Source organism: Siniperca chuatsi, linkage group LG8 (genome assembly GCF_020085105.1).
Source record: "Siniperca chuatsi isolate FFG_IHB_CAS linkage group LG8, ASM2008510v1, whole genome shotgun sequence".
NCBI classification, from domain to species: Eukaryota; Metazoa; Chordata; class Actinopteri; order Centrarchiformes; family Sinipercidae; genus Siniperca; species Siniperca chuatsi.
In genome coordinates this window covers 4208337-4231665 of record NC_058049.1, presented here as the reverse complement: position 1 = coordinate 4231665, position 23329 = coordinate 4208337, and the positions used below count along the sequence as shown (strand labels likewise).

General features: G+C 40.0%; 2 protein-coding genes across 2 annotated transcripts; both read left to right on the top strand.

Annotated features, from left to right (window-relative positions):
• Nucleotides 1-478: 478 nt before the first annotated feature.
• On the top strand, nt 479-22865 carry LOC122880747 (probable carboxypeptidase X1). The gene is made up of 16 exons (XM_044206174.1): nt 479-488; nt 1076-1258; nt 2770-2925; nt 6867-6976; nt 7073-7212; nt 7724-7808; nt 14498-14657; nt 14736-14827; nt 16195-16318; nt 18412-18608; nt 18734-18913; nt 19613-19810; nt 19920-20016; nt 20919-21058; nt 21363-21465; nt 21885-22865. The coding sequence occupies exons 1-16, from the start codon at nt 479-481 to the stop codon at nt 22187-22189; spliced, it is 2280 nt and encodes a 759-aa protein (XP_044062109.1). The 3' UTR covers nt 22190-22865.
• LOC122880068 lies at nt 7874-12696 on the top strand. The gene is made up of 3 exons (XM_044204818.1): nt 7874-8784; nt 9542-9717; nt 10822-12696. The coding sequence occupies exons 1-3, from the start codon at nt 8539-8541 to the stop codon at nt 12563-12565; spliced, it is 2166 nt and encodes a 721-aa protein (XP_044060753.1). The 5' UTR covers nt 7874-8538; the 3' UTR covers nt 12566-12696.
• Nucleotides 22866-23329: the final 464 nt, after the last annotated feature.

Below are 23329 nucleotides of genomic sequence, written 5' to 3'. Positions count from 1 at the left end.
CTTAAGGGACTATAACTACATTTGCAGCCATGCATGCATGCCTCTGTTTAATAGAAAGAGGGAGAGTTGACTGAGTTTGATCCCTGAATAAATTGGTCGGGTGGTTGTTAGTACAGCCAGAATTTTGATTATGCCTTCAAAATAAAAGCATGCATTTGCCACTTTTATTTTTCTGACAATCAGTAGCAATGAAAATTACCTATTATTGGGTCAATGTGAAAAATTCTAAACTTGGATCTTCAGCTGAGATGGTTATCTTGGATAATCAGCTGAAGATCCAGCTTTCCATACCCAACTAACATTGTAAGCTTGAATTTTAGAGCAAAATATTGACTGTAAGACTTTTTTTTTTAGGTAGCTGGCATGCCTTACATCTGGCTTTTTGTATTGTACTTTATAGTTGACAACAATTTGACTTTTTGTTAGGGCTGCAACCAGCATTCATTTTCATTATTGCTTAATCTACTGATTACGAGTAATGGTTTTGGGTATTAAAAATCTGAAAATAGTGAAAAATGCCCACTATAATCTGCCAGAGCTGAAGGTGATGTCTAAAATCTAAATATATTCAGTTTGGTATCATATATGACAATGAAAATTAGTAAACCTTCACATTTGAGAAGCTGGAATCAGAAGATTTTGGGCATTTTTGCTAGAAAAACAACTTAAAGAATTTATTGATTATCAAATTAATTTTGTGTTTATCAACTAATTGTTTCGACTCTACTTTTTACTTAAACACTCTTTTTCATCACTGTTTATTACCCAATGTACTGTATATCAACACAGCTTTTATTTTTTAAAACTGTGACTGGAAGTTGTTTTTGCATTGTTGGTGACTTGATAGTGTTGCAGAGCGGCAGGTCAGGGAGGTTGAATGAGTGTTTAGTGTTAGAGGGGTTTCTGCAGGGAAGAGTTACTATGGCAGGAGTTCTGCACTTCATTCTGCTTGTATTTCTGCAATGTGGATTGTTTCTACTCATTTTAGCCAGACCTGATCATGACACAACTACAGTGAGATCCACTGTGGATTCAGATGCAGCTTTTACTACAACTGAGAGCCTTTTTCCTGCAGGGAAAACCAACACCACTGAGGTTCCCACCAAACGATTGACAACAAGTTATAGTAAGGCAGCAACTAAACCTCCCAAAACCACCACAACTGAACATCTGACTGAAGACACTGGTAGAACAGCGGAGAGAGCAGTGTCCAGAAAAGACACTGAAGAAGAAGAAGAAGAAGGTCCTTTGGAATTAGGTGAGTGGATGTTATTATTTTACATTTTATATGTTGGAATTTAATGCTGTTTGTTTTATCCCCTATGGAAACATAATATTTCTGTGAAACTTTGTAGTATGTCTTTGGAATTCAATAATGAGTGCACAGTGATCAAATTAATCTCCTAAACATTCTTGCAATATTATTTTAAGGCGTGGTGATCATATTGTAGCATTTTGGAATTTGTGATTTCAACTTCTTTGGAAAGATCTTCATAAGGGCAGTTGTGTTAATCTACCCAAATCTTTTTTAACAGCCTGACTGTTCACATGTGTCTCATTACTTTTCCCAGAAACAGCCTGGTCCATGACCCATTATTAAGGAGGTGCAGTTAATGTCAGGATTTAAATATCAACAAGTCAAAGAATCTTTTAGGGTTCCTCAATGCCTGATATTTTTTCATGGTGTAAAGAGAGCTCGGTTAGTCTTTGCATATCTGCGGTCAGAGAGTTAGTGTCCGAAGTTTGGGGGAGGATGTTCCACATTCTACCCTGTGTGTAGTGAGACATTTAAGCTGTGTGTTTTCTACTGATGAAAACCAGATGGGCTGTGTGATGCCTCAGACCAAACATAACAAAGAACAAGACCCCTCACACTCCTCAAAACCAATCGTGTGACATTGCTCATGCAGGCGTTAATCCAACTGTACACACTCACTGAAGCTGTGGCTGCAGCCAGATGTCTATAATGTGAACAGATGTAAACATCTACAGCCAAAAACTACAGCTCAGCAGCATTTACATTCAGTCTCAGGTTTGAAAACTGGTTTCCTCTGTTGGTGGTAAATGAAGCTATAACTTTCCGACCAATGTTAAAGGAGTGGTTCAAAATACCCTTATTCGCTTTCTTACCGAGAGTTAGATAAGAAGATTGATGCCTCTCTCATGTATTTCCATTATATATGAAGCTACAGCCAGCAGCTGCTTAGCTTAGCTTAGCAAAAAGACTGGAAACAGGGGAAAACGGCTAGCCTGGCTCTGTCCAAAGTTAAAAAATCCCCCTAGCAGCACATCTAAAGCTCACTAATTAACATGTTATATGTTGTTTGTTTAATCCCTACCAAAATTAAAGTGGAAAAATTAAAGGTTGTGGTTTTACAGGGGCTATGTGCGGGACTATTTCTTGGCCAGGTGCAGTGACTTCCTTCCTTAGTCAGCATTATAGGTTATAGTAGTAGTAGAATCTTTTTTTTAACCTTTGGACAGAGCCAGGCTAGCTGTTTCCCCCTGCCTCAAGTCTTTGTGTTAAGCTACTGCTGGCTGTTTCAAATTTAACAGACGAGTATGAGAGTGGTATCAATCTTCTTATCTAACTCTCGGCAAGAAAATGTATTTCCCAAAATGTCAAATTATTTTACTTTACTTTAAAGTTTTATGCAAAATGGTTCTTCCTGGTGTACTGTATAGATGACTAATTCATAAAGTCTGAAGTCATGTTCTACGAGGTATGCATGTTTCATACTATGCATAAAATGATTTGCATTTTTGTAGAAAGGAGGTCCACCAGGAGCGTTAAGGTAGCAAAGAAGCCCAAAACGATCCAGAAGAAATCCAAACTCATCACCAAGAAGCCAAAGGTTGTTAAGAAAGCCAAACCTCAGGGCAAACAAAGTGTGAGCCAATCAGGGGCCACGGAGACAGTCCCACGTATGTATGGGTATTAGCCCTGATGTATACAGTATGTAAATCAGACAATGGTCAGATGTTAGTGGCAAATAGTTTTCAGTGCTTTCACTAGCTTTAAACGTGGGGTTTACTGTGTCAGGACAATTCAAGTGGTCTGGGGTCATTTTTTGACCCGTTAATACTTTCTACACCAACTTATAAAGGTCTAATGGCAAATTTGAAGATCACTGGGACACACTGAATTGTCAGCTGAGGCAAACCCACCCAGGAAAGCATCAAACAAACCATAAAACTATTTGCTAATTTAACACTAGATTCAGACTCAGATCTGAATCATGTGGGTCCCATGCTGAGGCAATGCATACTGTATATCTAAACTTGTATACTATAAAGACATTTATTCAATCTGCTGCTTTAAAACATAAGCTTCACTACTGTCTTAAAGGAAAGCACAGACTCACCACAAACAAATCTTTGATAAACTGTTGATGAGAAGACTGGGAGCAGCTTCACCTCTCTCTGCTGAACACTGTGAAAATATTGGTGTCAAAATAATACCAGAGGTGATACTGTAGTCACTTAATCTGTAGCCTGCATTACATTGTGAAATAGGTATATCTTTCAGATGAGTTCAAAGAAATGTAATATCTTTACTGTGCTATTATCTGCTAAATGTTGTATTCCTTTCAGTTGCCAATGAAATTGGTTTCTTCGTGCACATTATTGTGTAAATGTAAACTGACCAGTAAGTGTCCCATACAGTACACTGGTTGTGTGACAAAACAATCTCAACTCTTTCAACCGCATGACACAATCTTCATTAGTGAACAAAACTTGCTCAGCTGTCATCACATGACCTGAGTGTGCAACGTACCTGTGAGTTGAGATTATTTTGTCACACATACTGTGTACCCCTGGTCTAAAACGTCCATGCTCAACACTGGATATAGAGATTTCATCGATTCTTTTAGTGGTTTTATGTTTTGTTGTCTTAAGAAATAATTTGCAACGCCCAAAGTACTATCCTGAAATTTGGGTTTTACTTTTTAACTGCCGAAAACTAATCCCACACAGTAAAACAGCTGCCAGTCTTCTTGATACACAATAGAAAGGTGATCCGAGAGCTTGCTGGCCACAAAGATGTCCCATATCTTTATTCACTGGCCTCTGCTTACATTGTAAATGTCACCTGTACTCTGAATTTGCTCCCTGTCTTTCTTCCTTTCTTTGATTTCCTATTTGTCCTGCTTTGTGTATATGCTCTTTTGTGTGTGTGTGTGTGTGTGTGTGTGTGTGTGTGTGTGTGTGTGTGTGTGTGTGTGTGTGTGTGTGTGTGTGTACTGGACCGGGAACTGAGTCGGCTGAGGAAGTGTGTGTATGTAGAGCGTCTGTATACATAATGTGTGAATGTACAGTAGAGGAAGCAGAGATTAGCTTGTGGAGGTTGGCTAGAAATAAACGCTGAGTAAGCAACTTGCCATGTCATGTCAAATCAGAGCTGATGCTCATTATAATCTCTTCAGGCCTGCCAGCCAGTGCTGGAGTTAGATTAACTGTGAGTGAAATGCCAGAAAAGTTGCCATGTTGGGAAAGTAAGTAAAAGTGTAAAAGTAGAAACTTACAACATGACTAAGTGAAGAGAATCGTAACTTTTGTCCAGTGGTTTGGTGGCCACAGTTCTGTCTTTTTAAGAGTATCAAATCACAAAACACAGCCAGTTTCTTGTTTTTTTTTTCATGAAAGAAGATCTATGAACACTCACAACACAAAGTTTCCAAATTAAGTGTCCAGTCAGTTGGCCATGTATTGAAATTTTCAGTTGTATGGTTCCTAGTGTTGTTCATCATTTTCTGTCTGTGTGAGATGTCAACTGTTGTTTTGATGGAAAGGAAAGACAATTAGATGTGATGGTTGATGGATGGTCACATATAGCACACCAGGTAGACTAACTTCACCTCAGGAGCCAGAAGTTTGAAATCCCGTGTGCATGAAAGGAAGAAAAGGTTTTTAACGTTGCAGTATTACAAGAGTTGCTACTCACCATCCATGTTGCAAGCAACATAGAGCTTATTGTTGGCAGTTCAGGTTCCAACTTGATAACAAGAGCTGAGACAACGTGAGCGTTTAGAATCACCTCCAGATGCTGACTTTCACTCCCTAATCCCAGGAGATTGTTTTGAGTCCCATTCGTTTGGGTGTTAGCAGGAAGTCTCAGAAACGTCTTATCAGATTTAAATACGTTTTATCAACTCCAACGATCCAACACATCTAATTACGTTTTGCCTACAGGTGGTGTTACAGCAATATGATAAATTTAAATGGACATTATTTAATCAGGAGTTTAACTCACTCGCATTTTGCACAATTAATACTTCTTCAAAGCCTAAATATTGCCCGACAGCATTGTTTGAATCATGAAGCCGGAAGGTCATGTCGAGGAACCCAGGGAGATGAGACTCAGGGTGGGGGAAACGTTTCTTTGATCAGGCATCTCGGGGCTCCATCTTCCCCTTGTGGTTCCTTTAAAGAGAGGAAAGAAGGCAAGAGGAAATGGAAAAGGGTTTTGGGGGAGTGGATGTGAAAACTGAGATAGACAGGAGAGACAGGGTTACTTAGAGATACCTAACTACTGTAGGTCTGAGTATGAGTCATGGTCTTTGTTCCTTATTAAAACTTAATTTAGAGGAAATGGCAAGGTCCTCAGTTTTAGGCAGAGACCAATAAAGAGACTGAATGATGCTCTTCTCCCCACAAAATCACATTTTTCTTTGTTTGCATTTCAGGGCCACCAAGTGCTCAGAGGTTTTTCCCCCCAAACCAACAGACGTATTGATTTTATATTCTCCCAGTGGAATTTATTTACCCAGATAATCAGAGGGGTTGTGGTCTGCTTTAATGTACAGTAAATTGAATATTTTTCTCTTCTGGGTATCATTGTCAGTTTGCCAAGTCTCTCTGGCTCAGCTTCAGTAGTTTCAGAATTGTTTGGTTTTAGAGCTCAGCAACATTTTGAGTCACAAGCAGCTCAGCAGAGATCCAGCAGGACTACAAGGCAAAAGGGGGAAAGGGTCTACATGCCACCTACATTTAGCATTCATTTATACTGCTTCTATACCTTGGCCTAAGACTTTCTAGCAGCCAGTAAAGCTTCCTGACAGGAAGAGGCAGTTTGAACCGAACTGAACCCTCCAGACAATGAGAGTCTGTCTGAGGCTTTAATCCGGCAGCAGAGGACGCTGGACAGGTTTAAAGAAATGTCACCCTCTAGACGAGAGTTGTGCTTCCTCTATTTCCTGCGTTCTTTTTTACTTCTCTTTCAATTTGCTTCTTTAGCTTGATTTGTAAATCCATCAGTTGGAAGAAGTCTTCTACTAGTAAAAGTTGCAAAACCTCAATATGAAAAATACTCAATTACAAGTAAAAACCTTAAAGTAAAAACATGTACATATGTTCAATATCATATATGTACATGTGAGTGTTTGTATAACTGCAGTATATGTAGTAAACCTGCATACACTGTGTTACTACAGTATATCGAGAGTCTCACTGGCAATATGGAGAAGATGCCAGTCAGTGGTGCAAAATCTTCTAGCATATTCAGAACAGCTTTGTTGCTGTAATAAGGAACCAAACACGGCACCAAAGGTGATCCAAAGCAAATTTCACTCTGCCATTAAAGAAGCACAAAAGCAAAAGGATGTCGCTTTGGATTCTTTAACTTTCTGACTTGTAGTTGGCTTCTCTCTCAAAGTTCTTATGAATACAATCTTGTAACTTTGACTTTGTGTATTGATGACTCAACTGAATTTTATGCTCAAACGGCTGGTCTTTTAACACTGTGCAAAAATGAAACTAGAGTTTTACCTATGGAACACTGGCTTCCTCTTACTTTGCTACTCTGCCCTCTGCTGTCATGTTTACTAATATTCAAATGGTGAATAAATCCCTGTTGACTGTGTCAGAATGTCCTCCACTGGGTCTGGAGTCCCTGAAGGTTAAAGACATTCAGCTGAGAGCATCTTCCTACAAACGCCGGGGCCTGGGCCCTCACCGCGGCCGACTCAACATCCAGGTAACAACACGGAATAACAGCAAACCAAAAACGTAATCCACTAGACATTATACACTACTACTTCTTTTGTGTTTCCTGTGTGTGTGTGTGTTGCAGTCTGGGATAGAGGACGGTGATGTCTATGATGGAGCCTGGTGTGCTCAGTACAGAGACAAGAAGCAGTGGCTGGAGGTCGACGCCCTGCGACTGACTCGCTTCACTGGTGTCATCCTGCAGGGTCGCAGCTCCATCTGGAGGTCAGTATTGAAGGTTAAAGTTTATATAGTGTCAGAGTGAGCACTGGAAAATGCAGTGTTGTAGAGCAGAATGACAATTTTTTGCTCACTTCTTTAAAGTGATATTCCTCCCAAAATCAGTATTTTAATGTTTAAATACTCCATACCAAAGAAATGGCTTCAGCTAACATACTGTTCAAACGCCTTCAAAAAAGCTAAAAGTGTAGACTACCTTCATATAAATCTATCTCTAATAACATAAAACTAATTCTTTTTTCCTGCATTGTATACATTGTTATATTTATAGACACGTAAAAAGCAGGCTTTCCTCTGTCTTCCTTGTTTTCTCTCTCTGAACTCCAGGTAATATTTTATGATTAATCCTATAAATCGAAAAATAAATAAATGCATAATCTGTTTCTCTAATGGTGGGGGTCTTATTTTGGACCCAAGCTCTCTTGCAAGGTTCTGATGTGTATCACATGTGATTTGATATGTACTATAGAACTACACGTGTCTTGTTCACACACAGTTGGAACATGGTGTATACCTACAAGGTGCAGTTCAGTAACGACTCTCTGGTCTGGAAGCCGTGTATGAACGGGACTGAAGAGGCTGTGAGTGAAGATATTGTTCTTCTTTCTCAACATTCAAACTGCAGTCTTATCTCTCTGTGCTCCTTTGTACATTTTCCCACCTTCACATTTCACTGTCTGTCTGTCTGTCTGTCTGTCTGTGCCTTTAAAAACCATTACAAATTACTAATAAAAAATAAATCCCTTATTAATCAGAATCAGCTGTGTACACTTGGCCAGTCCAAGTCATTGGCCTACAAGCAATTTGACTCAGGTTTGAAGTTGCTCTCAGTGTTACACACAGTTCCAAGAACAATTTACAGGACGATAGAAATAGGCTGAGCAAGACAGGTAAACACAGACTGCATACATGCAAGCAGGCTAGGTGAAAAAATAGTCCATATAAAAAAAAAAAACAGCAATGACCAACAACATAGGCTACAAGATCTATAACCTACAAGTCAGTTTTTTCTGTAAATTGCACAAATAGGTCTACAAATAGTGCAAAGGAATTGTATGATGTGACAACTGCTATGGTTTGGTTAGGTTTAGGGAAAGATCAGGACTTTGGTTAAAATTAGTAGCCTTTGTTAAGGTTCGGGGACCTTCGTTGTCATGGTTTCAATAACAAAGAAGGTTATGGAACTATGATGCTTTAAAAAGAAAAAAAAACAACGTTTATTGTCACAACAGCAGTTTTCCATGCTGAAATCCGATATTTGGTTGACCAGTCCGCCCACGACCATCTCCTCCCGTGGATTTAGTTGCTGAGATGATGGAGGGCAGCGGTGAGATAAAGACAAGTGCGACTCGGAGCGCCGACACCGGCTCGGTGCTTTCACCAACATCCCGTTATGAGGGGCGGGCAGCGGCGCTGCGATTTGTGGCAGAGACTGTGCTGAGCGAGAGGGAGGGGGAGGAAGAGGAGGAGGATTTCTGCGCAGACATCCTTTTCTCCTTCATTAACAGCCTGGAGGACCGACAGTGGGAGAGCATACGGGACAGGATGAGAGAACCAGTAAGTAACTTTAATCTGCTGCATCTGCACAAACACACATGTTGTCTCTCAGTGTTTTTTACATAAAGTCTGGTTTCTGGTAAGATCTTTAGTCATATATGTTAAAGCAATTAAGAAGTTGCCTAACTAGTTTATAGCGTTACTTGTATTTGGTTATTTTTCAACAGAAGCGAATTTAAACCAAAATGTCCAAAGTGCAAACATTCTTTTTCTCATTGAATCCATTCAGCAGCATGGCTGAACAGCTTAAAATAAAGCGATTAAACAGAATTAGGTCTGAATATGTGCTTGAAAAAAAACTTGGATTAGTTATAAAACGTTTATAAGATTGTAAAAATCTTAAGCTTAACTGCCATAATTCATATATAGATAAACTCAGTCTGCTGTAAATGTCTTCATTTATGGGCTTTAATTTCCCTTAATTTGCAATATTAGGGTTTCTAAAATAAATCATAAATTGATATGCTTGATATGCTTATTGATAAGATCTTTAGGGTTTCACTTTGTTTTGTTAAGATCTCATTCAGTTTTTTAAGGCTTAAATAATTCACCTTAATTTAATATGAAAAGTTTGCGCTCAAAGATGTAAAGTGTACAGGTTGTGTTAGTGAATTTAAAGCAAAATTGACCCAGACTCTAGTTAAAGTAATTGAATAATTTATTTCTGTTTTTGTAAAAGTTAGAAGACAGAAGCTGCAGTTAAATGTGTCCCGTACAGTTGACATTAAACAGCTTCTCCTGTGCATTTCCCCACCAGCTGACACAGGCTCACCTGGCCAAGGTGTCTAGGAGGATCATCAGGGTGGTGTCCGAGCTGGTCTTCCAGGTGGTGGCCCCGACTCTGATGGTCGAAGACCTATCAGAGGCTTCAGCCAGCAAATCCTGCAAGTTACAAAGTCACAGCAAGGAGGAGACTCAGAGCAAAGACAGCAGGTAGGAAGATCCACCTTTCACTCAGATACCCCTCACCCCCCGTCACTTAGCCTTTTGGGGGCTCTAGGTGGGATTTTGTTTCTAGGTGCCCCCTCAATGTCTTTGATAAAGCCTTAGAAAGAAAACCAAGTAGGATTAACCAAAACGATCTTTACATGTGGGGGCCGGGAAAGGGTGTTGTAGGTCGAGACCTTTTGGGTTCTAAATAGGCCTCCAAATCCCAAATTATCCTACAATGTCTACTAATACTTAACAACTTATCGATGCTTAACTTAAGAAATTATGGCCAGAACAAAATATGCATCAGGTTTGAAAGCCAGATATTCTTCATAAGTGGAAAGCGTCATCATTCTTAAATGTTTATTAATAGCAATATAGCAGTGAATTTAATAATTACAGGGCACCAGACAGAAGCCTTTACTTGAAATCACTCTTGGTTAGCGATTGGAAGCGTCAGTCCGTTTGGGTTATCCGGTGAAGTCCTCTTGAGCTCGGATACTGACAGAGGCGAGTCCTCACTGTTGGCGGTTTCAACAGTGGAACCGTTCCTTCAAATGGCAGCAGAGGGAAGCAGTAGTCGTCGTCAGTGGGGAGAGAGAGGCTCAGCGGCGGTCTTGCTCTCTGTGAAGAAAATAGTCAGTCCGTATCTCTTCCTTCTGCAGGTATGGGATTGTTGTGGGGAATAAGGATCCAAAAGTGTGTTCAGCAGAACACTAAACAGTCTGTAGCTCGTCCAGCAAGTTGAGACTCTTCCTAGGGAGTTTAAGTTCACATGAAAGCATCTTCTGAAGAGACCGAGATCACAATGGAAAGACACGATGCGCCTCCTGTAGTTACAATGAAAAAAGGCGTCGGACAGTTTGTTGCACCAGGTTTTTGTTTCCCATTCAGGCCTCGGGTCAAGGCTTTGCCCTTTCCAATTAGGCCGCTGTCTTTGTTCTCCACATGTGGTGTGGTGAGGCCCAACACTCAAATACGCAAGTAAAATGGTTACTGTCTGGAAAACTGGCTCTGTAAAAAAGTGCCTATTGGCAAATATGCTATTTGTACAATCATTAAGGAAAGTGTGATTAAACTAATTAATAATTGTTTGCTTATTTGCAGATCCTCCCCTGTGATGCTGAGACCCTTCGTTGAAGATCCTCTCCAGAAGTATTCTGGGGTCAGTAAGAAAAGTCTGGACAAGTTGTTGGGTAGCTCTGCCTCCCAGCCGTCTGCCAGGAGCATGTTGGGAGAAGGAGTGCAGCAGGTGAACCAGGCCCAGGAACAAGTGGCAGAGGTCAAATTTCCGATCACAAAGTCCTTGAGATTTGCGGACAGGGTCCTCGCTGAGGTAGCCTCATTGCAGGACGTGGAACAGTTTTTGGAAGTAGCAGCAGAGGAGGTGATCTCAGCTCTCGTTAAAAGCTTGGACTACTGTCAAAGTCAAGAGAAGACAGACAAAGGTGTGACAACAGAAAGCACTGCTAGGAAAATCCTAAATCACCTGGTCATTAAAATGAGGAAGGAAGAGACAGAAGACAGGTGTTTGGACAAGTTTGATCCGGACAGTTTGGATGACTTTGGAATGGGCTACTGTTGCTTTACTTACTGTAGAAAGAGCCAAAAGAATGAAAAACCACGGCAAGCAAACCCTGAAGTCAGAGATGGATCACTTCTTCAGGGCATGGCGATAACTTATCCGATGACTGTGTGCTCTCAGGAGGTCGTTAAAGACTTTTCATGCAGGAGGTTTCGTCGTACCAGCCTGAAGGAACTGAGGGAATTCCTCATGAGGTCACTGTGCATGTTTTCCTTGCAGAGCTTCAGGGGAATGGCCACTTCATGTGAACTCCACATGGCCTTTGTGGACTTTGTGGCCTCAGAGATACTGGACACTGTAGTAAACAGTGTAAATCAACTGTGCCAACCACAGCAAAGGAAATGTATTTTTACATGGCAACAATGTAAAAACACCACATTGTCTGAGGACCAAGTAGCCTCCACAGCATTGGTGCTAAAACTCAACTTGCAGGAGAAACTGCGAAATTTTTTCGACTTCCACAAAGAGGTTTTGGACAAAGTGAAGGAGGGTGAAAATGAAAATGAAAGGAGGGCTTTGTCTACCATTCTGTCCAGCAGCAGTGATATGAGAGCTGGCGGAACCCAGGAGCACAGTGTTATGCACAGCATCCACAGCACAGCGACTGGTTCATGTAAATCCAGGGTCAAGAGCATGCCAGGTGTGGTGAGGTCTTTCCTGGATGACACAGAGCAGTCGTTAAAACAAGATGGCAGCAGGGTCCAGAGTGGTGATGAAGCACTGACCAGGTTGGAAGAGCTGATCAGCCAGGACAAGCTGTTCACCTTCTCTAAGATGCTGGCTGACAAGCTCACTAGCATGTTTCACCAACAGGAACTGAGTCTGACTGAGTCAATGGATGCCAGCAGAAGGACTCGGTCCGATTCAGAACTCAGCCAGCCGACAAGATGTCCTATTGATTTCATTGTGCCCTCTGAGCAGGTGTATTTATTTGTTGAGGAAGCTGTGAAACGCCTGCTGACATCGCTCATCTTCCCTCCACCGTCCTGGGGAATGGGTCACATGATCCAAGTCCAAAGCGGCGCCTCATCTGCTGCTATCTGGGCAGAGTCGATCGAGAAGTATGAGGCCGTCATCGGTGCTTACAGTCAACTGATGGCTGACCAGGTGATGGGGAGCTTCAGCAGGACGTCTGCTGCCTCCAGGCTCCAGCAGGAAGTGGGAGGTCTTGATGGAGTCACCAAGACAAGGAAAACAAACATCATCCATTTCTTCCAGGAACTTCCAAACATGATCAGGAGGAAATGGGGGACACTCACCAACTAGGAGGTCTAAGAAGTCTAGCTGTCTACAGAGGACAACAGACAAGTCATTTTAACATATATTGCTAAAGACATCCCCCTTAACCCTAACCCCAACCTCCCCTCACACCCTCCTATCCCCCTATTCCACCCTAACCCCAGCAACCACCTACAACCCCCCCCCCACACACACACACACACACAAACACCAGCTGGCCCTAACTCATCTATGAAATAACACCTTTAATTTTATATCATAAATAAAGATAAAAATAAATAATTTCAATGTCATCTGTGTTTTCTCTTAAATATTTGTCATATTACGGTGTGTTTTTAATGATGTGGTTCTATCTGAAGCTGACAGAGGTGGTGGTTAAACACAAAAAATATTCAGTAACCAAGAGATATGTAGATGTATTTGGTAAATGTAATGAGGAAAACACAAACAATGAGGCAGGAAGAAGGTTTCAAGTGAGACGACTAAAGAATTACTCTGAGAATTACTGGCTATTTTAGTACAGAGAAAACAATTGATTAGTTGATCAACAGAAAACTAAAAAATCTATTAATCATTTAAGACATTTTTCAAGCAAAAATGCAAAACATTTTTGGCTCCAGATTCTCAAATGTTAGGATTTTCTGATTTTTTCTGTTTCATTTAATTGTAAATTGAATATTTTTGGGTTTTTGACTGTTTGTCAGACATAAAAGCAACCAAGAAACTCCCCTGGATATACACGGCAGGTTATAAACTCATCAACCTACTCTCTTCTATTTTACTATTTCATTTCCTAGTTCTGTCTTAAAATGTAAAATATTATGAGTAAGTACTTACCAACCATATCAATTGAACACTCCCTATTTTCCCCTAAGTTATACTACCAAATTACATAGTCCTTTCTAGAAAATGTCTTAAAAATGAACAAACCACATATCAGCAAGTTATTCGAAAAATATCCACAAAATTAGTAGGAAACTAAGGGATCCTTAAAATAAAACGTTACCAAGAGATGTTTTTTGGTAAATTTCCTTTTAATATTTGAATTGTAAAATCGTTGAATTTGAACACTTCCTGCACTACATTATTAAGTGAATATTTCACGTTGAAACTCATGCAGCAGATCTTTAATGTCAGTTTATGGAAGAAAGGGAAAGTCATTACAGTGTAATTTACCCACAAACTGTTACCACCATTCCAACAAAGGCCTGTAAAGGAAAGTTTGGTCACCAGTGTTTATTGAAGGACATAAGGGAGGAAAAATATTTTAGTTTCATACAAATCCTGTTATTTCTTCTTTTACAGCATATAAACAATCTGGCAGTGAACAAATATTTGACACTTCCTCCTTTTTGTTAAGAAGGAATAAATAGTAATAATGCATCATGTTGTTTTGTTATCTCCATAGCCTCGGCAACAGGGCTGTATGATTAGGTTAAATTAATGAAACTCCTCTGCCCATTGGTTATTCAGGATGCCAAAACAGGTTTGGAAACATGGCAGCCTTGGTTAGGTTTGTTTAATCGAGTGGTCTTTAAGGCATGTGTTCCACAGCCACAGCAGACCATGAAGTGTCAATCATGCAAAGACTTTTTCCATGGGGCATCAGACTGGTTTAAATGTTCTCTGGAGACAAAGGAGTAAAGAAATACATCTTTTCACAAGTCACTTTATAGCTCTTGTTGTATTTTGTTGAGCACAATAGTGTTCAAAAGAAAATAATTATAAACAGTACATCTCAGAAAAAAAACATCTAAGCAAAAGAGAGTAGAAGGTGACAAGCATGCCCAAGTGGAAGCTAAAAATCATGATTTGCAATAATATAAAAGTAATTATAGCCTCACAGCTAAATTTGCCATGTATTATATGTGGAGTAGCAATTTTGCTTTCATTACAAAGTCCGCAATGGAGATGACTCTCAAGATTCCTTGTATTTCACCACATCTCCTTGTGCTGCAGGTATTTGAAGGAAACCAGGATACAGAGACACCTGTCCTCGCCCTTTTCAACACTTCCACGGTGGCCCGTTACATCCGGATCAACCCACAAACCTGGTACCAGAATGGGACGGAGGGTGACATCTGCCTGAGAGCCGAGGTGTTGGGCTGCACACTCCCAGGTACAGGAATCCAACTGCTGGAAACAATGTTTTTTGTAGATTTAATTTTCACTAACACACACCTTTCCCATTTCATAGATCCAAATAATATCTACGCATGGGAGACGGAGCCCACACAGTCTAAAGACAAACTGGACTTCAGACACCACAACTACAAGGAGATGAGAAAGGTAAGACACAATATGATGTATATATGATGATTTTTAGAATGTAAGATGAACATTTGATGGACAATCATGACAATGTTCTTCAATCTGCTCACTGAGCTTTATCTCAACCAGTAGGATATGTTTTTTTCCTACAGAAAAGCTTTGCCATCAAGAAATATTTTTTATAAATAAAACTCAAGTCCCGTGTTGACACACCTACCTGGTTTTTGCAACGAGTCTTGGAAGCTCCCACAGTGTGTGTGGTCTGGTCTCAGTCTGACCAAAAAACTAATATTATGGGAGGTTTCACTCCTTCGTAGCAGCGTCCTCACTGTGCTGCCACTACCAGCGGCCTGTTTGAAGATACTGTCCTGCATCTGATGGGCAAAAAAACAGCCCACAGACACAAACACAGATCCACATTCCACATGTGGAAATACATTCAGCATTTTAACACAACTTAGACTGGTTAGACATAAATGCAAGTTTATGGTGGGACTGGGAGACACGCCACCACCAATAATTTATTATAAATCATTTGTCCCCTTCAATTACCTCTCTTAAATGGCTACGGCAAATGATGCAGGTCCTTAAAAATGCCCTAAATTAAAATGTACAAACGATAGACATGTCATTACTTTGTTTTCAGGGTGATATTTCCACACTTGTTCAATTACACTACATAAATCAATTATTGATGACAAAATGCTTTGTATGCATCAGTGCACAAATATAAACAGTGACTTGGCTTAAGAGATAGGAGTCTTTTTTTATTGATGAACAAAATATAAAAGCACAAATAAGAGTGTTTGATACAATTCTGAGTATCTGTTATTGTGCATGTTTTCAAGTTTTTGTATCAAGGTGTTTTGTGGCTTTTTTAGTTTATTTTCATGTGTAAAAAACAGTATTTTAGACCCCCTGCAGGTATTCGATCCCACACTTCCATGTTCTTCTGCAGTGTACTTTCCGACAGACTATCTTCATCACTAATGACCGCAAATAACAAATGAGAGAAGGCATATCAGAATGAAGGAGGAATCTGCAGAAAATCCTCCATCATGAATGCACAGAGAAGAAATTGTTCAATAAGTCAGGGAGTCCCGACTGCATACCATGCATGCAGAAATTCAGACCTTGTTTTGAGTCTGAAACATGTTCACACTGGCAAAAGACATGATGTGGTAAAGTTTAAATAATTAATAATAATAATCTGGATTTACTGATGCATTTAAATGAAGTAAATTAATCATCAGTGATAAAATGTTTTTTTTATTTCTTTACAGCTTACAATCTCCTTTCTCAATACACTGTAGTGCCTTGCACAGTTTCTAATAGATGACAGTCATTATCTAATTTCTCTAAACAACTTTGTTGTCGTTTCCCAGTTGATGAAGTCAGTGAACGAGGCGTGTCCTGACATCACCCGCATCTACAGCATCGGGAAGAGTTACACAGGTCTGAAGCTCTACGTCATGGAGATATCTGACAACCCTGGAAAACATGAACTGGGTGAGACACACTGGAGACAGATGTGTACCAAACCTGTTAAAAAGGAAAAATCTTATTCATCTCAAGGTTCATCATGGTTTATCTCTAAAATGTAGAAGATCCAATTGCTAAAGTTTCATCATTTTCATCAACCAAAAGCTAAAAATTGTTGTCCTGACCTTTTAAAAGGTGGTTCATTTAATGATTTTTCATTATTTATCACTCTTTCAAAATAATGCATATCAGATTGTATGATATGTGTTCTTTCATAAGTTAAGGGTCAACTGGTAAGAGTTAGAGAAGCTCAATGAAATTATTTCTGGCCTAAGAGCAGTTCAACCTCAAAGAAATGCTTCTTTAACTAAAACTGCAGTCTTCCACATGCTGTACTGCTGCCACACTGCTTCTGCTCCAATGAGAGGAATCATTTAACCTAATGAAGGACAGAAACTTTGAGATCATATGGTAATCTAAGGGGTCAGAGGGTCAGAGGCGACTTCTACAGTGGCTGCCACTGTATCCCAACCCTCCGAAACTACACAGACAGTCCAGCACTGTGTGAAACATAAACCGTTACAGACCAGAGTTGTAGCTCTGAGGTGTATAAATGTTTTGTTTGGCCTCCTCAGCTCTGCCCACATGGCAGCAGAGTGGAGAGGTTTTCCCGCCAAAACACATGGCAGAGGAGCAGAAGGAGAGTGGAAGATCATGCACGTCCATTCAATCTTTCAAATTTGTATTCAGATATCAAATGTAATCCTCTCACAGGTACAAAAAAAATCTCAAAAGCCAAAGGATATTTCAGCTTGTTTCAATGCAGTCGATAGATAGATAGATAGATAGATAGATAGATAGATAGATAGATAGATAGATAGATAGATAGATAGATAGATAGATAGATAGATAGATAGATAGATAGATAGATAGATAGATAGATAGATAGATAGATAGATAGATAGATAGATAGATAGGTTTGTTAGGACTTCCTGTCTAATTGACTGCAGATAATTGGCAGCCTTTACAAAGGAAAATATCCGTTTTTCCCTCCACTCTCCTCAGTCTGTGACCTGATTTTTTGTCCACCTCAAAGTATTTTTTCCAGAGACCAGTGTTGGTTTGGTGCAATCTTGTGTTCCATGAGTTGGAGCGATCTTATGTGACTCTTATGTGCTTTCAGTATTTTCTGTTTCTGTTTTCTGAACTAAAGTTTGCTACTCACAGCAAACAGCAGGCAAAGTCTGAAAAACACATTTGTGGCACAAACACATTTGTAACCTAAAAGAGGCATTTGTTTTTGTAAAGCTTTGCTCAGACTGGCTCAACCAAAACACTGATTCAAGATCTTCAGTAATGTTTCCAGCCCCAGTTATTGAAGTAAACCCATCTCCAATGAGCTGTCAAATCAAGTAAAATATCATTCAGAGTTGCTCTCTAAAGCCCAGCCTGATGACCAGACTAAATTGCCATTTTGTTTTCACTTCATTTACTTGAATTGCCAAAAAATGGGCAGTGACTTAGAGCCTCATGAACCAGGCTTATAAGCTCCTCAAATATATAAAAGGATATTGTGCTTTTTCAGCCTCCAAGCCATTTACAAACGCATGCTGATTGTTATATTCAAATTCTGGACAAACCCAGATCAGCCAACTCTCAGAACCACCGTGTGTGAAACTCATCTCAGTGTTCAGTGTTGTGTTAGAAGGAGAGTGAGCTGAAACTCCTCCTCATGAACAGTTGTGAGGAGGATGTGTGAGATTTCAGAGCTGCCTGTCAATGTCAGTGCAATGTATGCAGACCAGACAGGAAACAGATCCAGGTCTTTCAATGGGGTCGGTGAAAGAGGTTTATCTGTACAGGAGGTATTTTGAAAGCACAGATCTTTCGTATTACAGTTTTTGAGGACTCTTCATCCTCACTGAATATGATACTATCTGCAAATGAAGGATTTCTTGTATGTTAAAGTAACAAATAAATATGTGGTGTTTCTTTTTCTTTCTGTATTACCTCATTTTGACTTTGAGAAACATAAGTAAAAGCATTAAACATGTCAAATATTACAATACATCAGTGCTCTTAACTTTATTCCTGTGTCTGTGTTTTGGTGCCCCCTGCAGGAGAACCAGAGTTCCGATATGTTGCAGGGATGCATGGGAACGAGGTGCTGGGCCGAGAGCTTCTGCTCAATCTAATGCAGTACATGTGCCAGGAGTACAAACGGGGAGACCAGCGCATCGTCCGCCTGGTCAAAGACACTCGCATCCACCTCCTGCCTTCCATGAACCCCGACGGATATGAGATGGCCTTTAAAAAGGTGCCTGGAGATGCAGTTAGAGTTTGTTGTAATGTCCATGATGGCTCCAGACTTGAGTGCTCAGTGACCATGACATAACAGCAACATAACAGCAAAGGCTCTATCCCACTTCCTCTCATCCGCAGGGCTCAGAATTGGCAGGTTGGGCCCTGGGCCGTTATAGCTATGAAGGTATCGACATGAACCACAATTTCGCTGACCTCAACTCAGTGATGTGGACCGCCATCGAGCTGGAGACAGACCGGACCAAACTCATCAACCACTACTTTCCCATCCCTGAGCAGTACACCTCTGAGGAAGCCTTTGTAAGTTTTATATACACACGTCACACACACTTTGGAAAGAAGTGTGTCATCATCCTCTGCTTCTTGCAATATTTTTTCTCAGAATAAAAACTCTTCTCTTTTCCTGCTTCCTTATCTCTTCATCTTATTTCTGGTCTTAGCAGTGCTTTCATATTTGATACTTAGGGTGGCAGGAACATTTGGAGGGCAGGGTTCGTGAGAAAATCAGTCTCAAATTTGAGAAATACCAGCGTTATTAGTACTACTGCTGAGAAATGAAGACACTAATAATATTGCTGATGGTCTCATTTATTTATGGCTTCACAATTTAATTTATAAATTATGTTTTATGTTGCTACATGTTGCATTAAAGCCACTATGTGTAAAATTAGAAAATTTTGACTTTGGTGCCCCCCAGTTGCTAACAAAAGACTGACCCCAGGATGAATGGGGTTAATAAACTGCAACAGTTTTCACTGGGATTGTCTCATTTTTCCACAAACAAAACCTTCTGTTATCAGAATAATGTAATGTCATGTTTCATGACCAATGACAGAAAGTCTATGAGAAAATACACTGTTTGACTGAAGCTAGTAGAACAGATGTTATATTTAAAAGAGGTGTGCTTCCACTGTTCATTGGTCTGGTGTGATGAAAACGTTGATTCGAGTCTATCCTCTGAGTGTACTTTTTTCACTAAATCTCCAACTCCAACTTTAGGTGGCGTCAGAGACCCGAGCTGTCATCAACTGGATGCAGAACATCCCATTTGTTCTCAGTGCTAATCTCCATGGTGGGGAGTTGGTGGTCACCTACCCATATGACATGACCCGGGACTGGGCACCTCGTGAGCACACACCCACCTCTGATGAGAGCTTCTTCCGCTGGTTGGCCACAGCGTACGCCAGCACCAATCAGGTTAATCCTCCTGTCACTTCCTCATTTTGAAAACAACATCTCCAGGATAGTGACTGAATGAGGAAGTGGATGGCACCACTATGTACTTAACATGTTCCTGCATCACCAGGTGATGTCCAACCCAGACCGGCGGCCCTGCCACAACAAGGACTTCCTCAGATACAACAACATCATCAATGGAGCCGACTGGCACAACGTACCAGGAAGTAAGAATGTGTGTGTTTTTCAACGTAAACTTAAGTTGATCCAGCGTGATTTAAAGCTGAAAGTCAAATGGTTTTTCATCTAATATACAATTATTATATTCATGTGTATAGTAGAGTTTGGTTTGCTGTCCCGCAGGTGACAATCTCAGTGCCCTCTAATTTTATCTTTTTATTAACCACCATTAATCAGTCACGCTGTTTTAGTGTGACTTGCTCTTGAACCGATTGGTGTATCTTACTGTCAATCCACATATCAATACTCCTGTTCCCTACGAGTAAAGTGAAATGTCATGCTTGATCCTAACCTCACCTTGTTTATGTTGTTCTGGTAATCCAAGCAACTTGTGTGCTCCAAGGTTTGATTATGTCTCACTCTATTTATACTTGTGTAGGTTATTTATTGGTTATGATGCTTTTGTGAATAATTCAAAGTCTACATGTTGTCCTGTGCGTCATAAAAGTTAATGACGTGGTTTGACTGGAGCAAAAGTAGAGGTTTGTTGCTGAAATTTTTTGCCTGTTATTTATCAGTTAAAGATGTTATTGTGAGACCGAAGTTGCTGCCAGTTAACACCAAAATCCTCACAGATTTCACTGATTTGTTGGATTGCTGTTCTGTATTGAGCTGTCATATTTGACACCTTCAGAATTCTTACCACATTTGTATCTGGATATGATAGATGACCCTGCATATAATTTGAATGCAACTATTTACATTAAATGTTTCTTCATTCTCCTTGTTACTCTGAAAAATAAAATGTGTAATTATATTCATATTTGTAGCTAATAAGAGACTTCGAGAAGTAACTAAATGGAAGTAGTTAAAAAATGCAGTTTTTGGTCTTTGGGCTGACATTTTTAAAGTGAATATATAAATTTCTGTGTTTTTTCTTTCATTGCAGGTATGAATGATTTCAGCTACCTTCACACCAACTGTTTCGAGGTGACGGTGGAGTTGTCATGTGATAAATTTCCTCATGCCAGTGAGCTTCCCATCGAGTGGGAGAACAACAGAGAGTCTCTGCTGGTTTACATGGAGCAGGTCTGGCTGCTTTGGTTGAGTTCTGCTAAGATGTTGATCATTTTGATCATCTCTTTAAATTTTCATGTTCAGTTCTTTATCCCCTCTTTGTTGTTTTCCACTATATCTTATTATCCCTCTTCTAATTATTCTTATTCCTATTATTATTGTAATTAATTAATCAAATAGTCTTCTTCCTGACAAAAGGAGGTGCCACATCTGATAGCAAAAGCATCTCATATATGTTGCTTTTTACAGTGCATTGCTGTTTTATATCGACAGCACAATTAAACGGTAATGGCTCTTTTTTGATTTATTTTTTAAGGTCCACCGTGGAATCAAGGGTGTGGTTCGTGACAAAGATACAGAGGCTGGTATAGCAGATGCCATCATTAAAGTTGATGACATTGATCATCATATTAGATCAGGTACAGTCTTAAGTCTCACATCAGATATTAATCACAACAAGGTCTGTGGTTGGGAAACAACCTTTCTGTACATATGTAACTAATATATGAAGTTACTGTTAAAGGTATTTTATATTTTACTCCTTTTACGTTGATTCATGCACTTCCTGGCACACTTATGTATGAATCATGTGGCTTTTCCACTTTAAAATTGAAGTTAGTCACTCTGAAATGATTTATTAGTTTATTGTATTATTGTAGTAATATGTTGAGTAAAAAGTGCTTTAACAGTACAAAGGCCAATGGATTTGGGGATGTGCTTCCACCTTGCCATAACAATTTAACAATATTATATTTAAATTGTTTGTTTTCATCCTATCTTCAGGTTACTGCTCATGATCACTGCTTACTGTCAACTTCTGCTGTCTTTCCTTTTTCAGTTGCTGATGGCGACTACTGGCGGCTGCTGAATCCCGGTGAGTACCGGGTCACAGCCAGCGCAGAGGGCTACTACCCCTCCTCCCGCACCTGCCAGGTCATGTACGACTACTACCCCACAATCTGCGACTTCCGCCTCACCAAGATGCCCATACAGAGGCTAAAAGAGATTTTGGCGAAGGGGGAGAAACTCCCGAAGGACCTGCAGCTCCGGCTGCGTCAGCTACGCCTGCGAAAGTTCCGTGTCACCACCAAGGCCATGAACCAGAGGCGTGCTGCTGCTGCCAAACGGGCAAAGAGGGTGTGATGATGATGAAAGACAATATGAGAACAAAGCAGGACTCTGTTCATTTCACACTGGATTCATGTCACTTATTCTTTTTTTAAATGCTGTTACTCACCAAGGACATAACAACTGGGCACCATGCTTCTTTTCAGCAACATACTGTTTTACACCTGTACACGTACACACCTGAGAAATCAACAGTTTCATCATCTGCAGCTGAGGGAACAGTTTCTTTCTTCAGGCCACATTTATGGCTGCTGTCACATTAAATGTATTTTCCATGTTTCAGGCTGAATTGTTCAGCAAGGTCACAAGTTCAACTTTCATAAATACAATGAAAGAAACTGTTGACCCACAAGAGGCCACACCAGCCAGTTTACTGAAAACAATGTTTTATACACAGCAGGAAAATGATGTTTCTGTTTCTACACTATTAACAGAATCTCAATGTAAACACCTTCACATTAGGCAGAACTTTACATTGATGGTCACGGTTTCGATTCAAATCCGTGCTGCGAGAATACAGAGCCAAAACAACAAATTGTGTCATCGTCCAAATACTGTACTTTAGGACCATACTGTATGACTGTATCACTCTGTTACAAAGTTTTAAAGTTTAAAAACAAGCTACAAATTCTGGATATATTAACGAAAATATGTGCTGTTTAAACTTTTTCATTAAAACATAAAGGCTTTGCTTCCTGAATTAAAAACACAATTCACCTAATGAAACAGTATTAAAACATTTCTCTAAAACTTCTCAGACAATCCAAAAAGTATCAAGAAAAACATCATTCCCTTTTTTAACATCAAGTCAAAACAGTATGTAAGGTTTGTTTAACAGCTTGTATCATAAAAGCAGTTATGCTTTAAAGCTCCTGCAGCAAGAAAAGTATTATATAGTGTAGCGTTTGGCCCATCCTGCACCAGACTGCCGACGGGCAAACAGTGCGGCTCCATCCAGAACCAGAGTCCCACCTGACTCCTCAGGCACGCACAAACACACACACACGATGCAGCATGAACTGATATTTTCAAGATGATTTTTCATAAATGCTTTTGTGGTGCAATACAGAGCTAGGCATCACTTCTGATTTTAAACTAAGGTGAGCATTTACTGTACGTAGAATGATTTCTTCACAGGTTGGATATCTCGACATT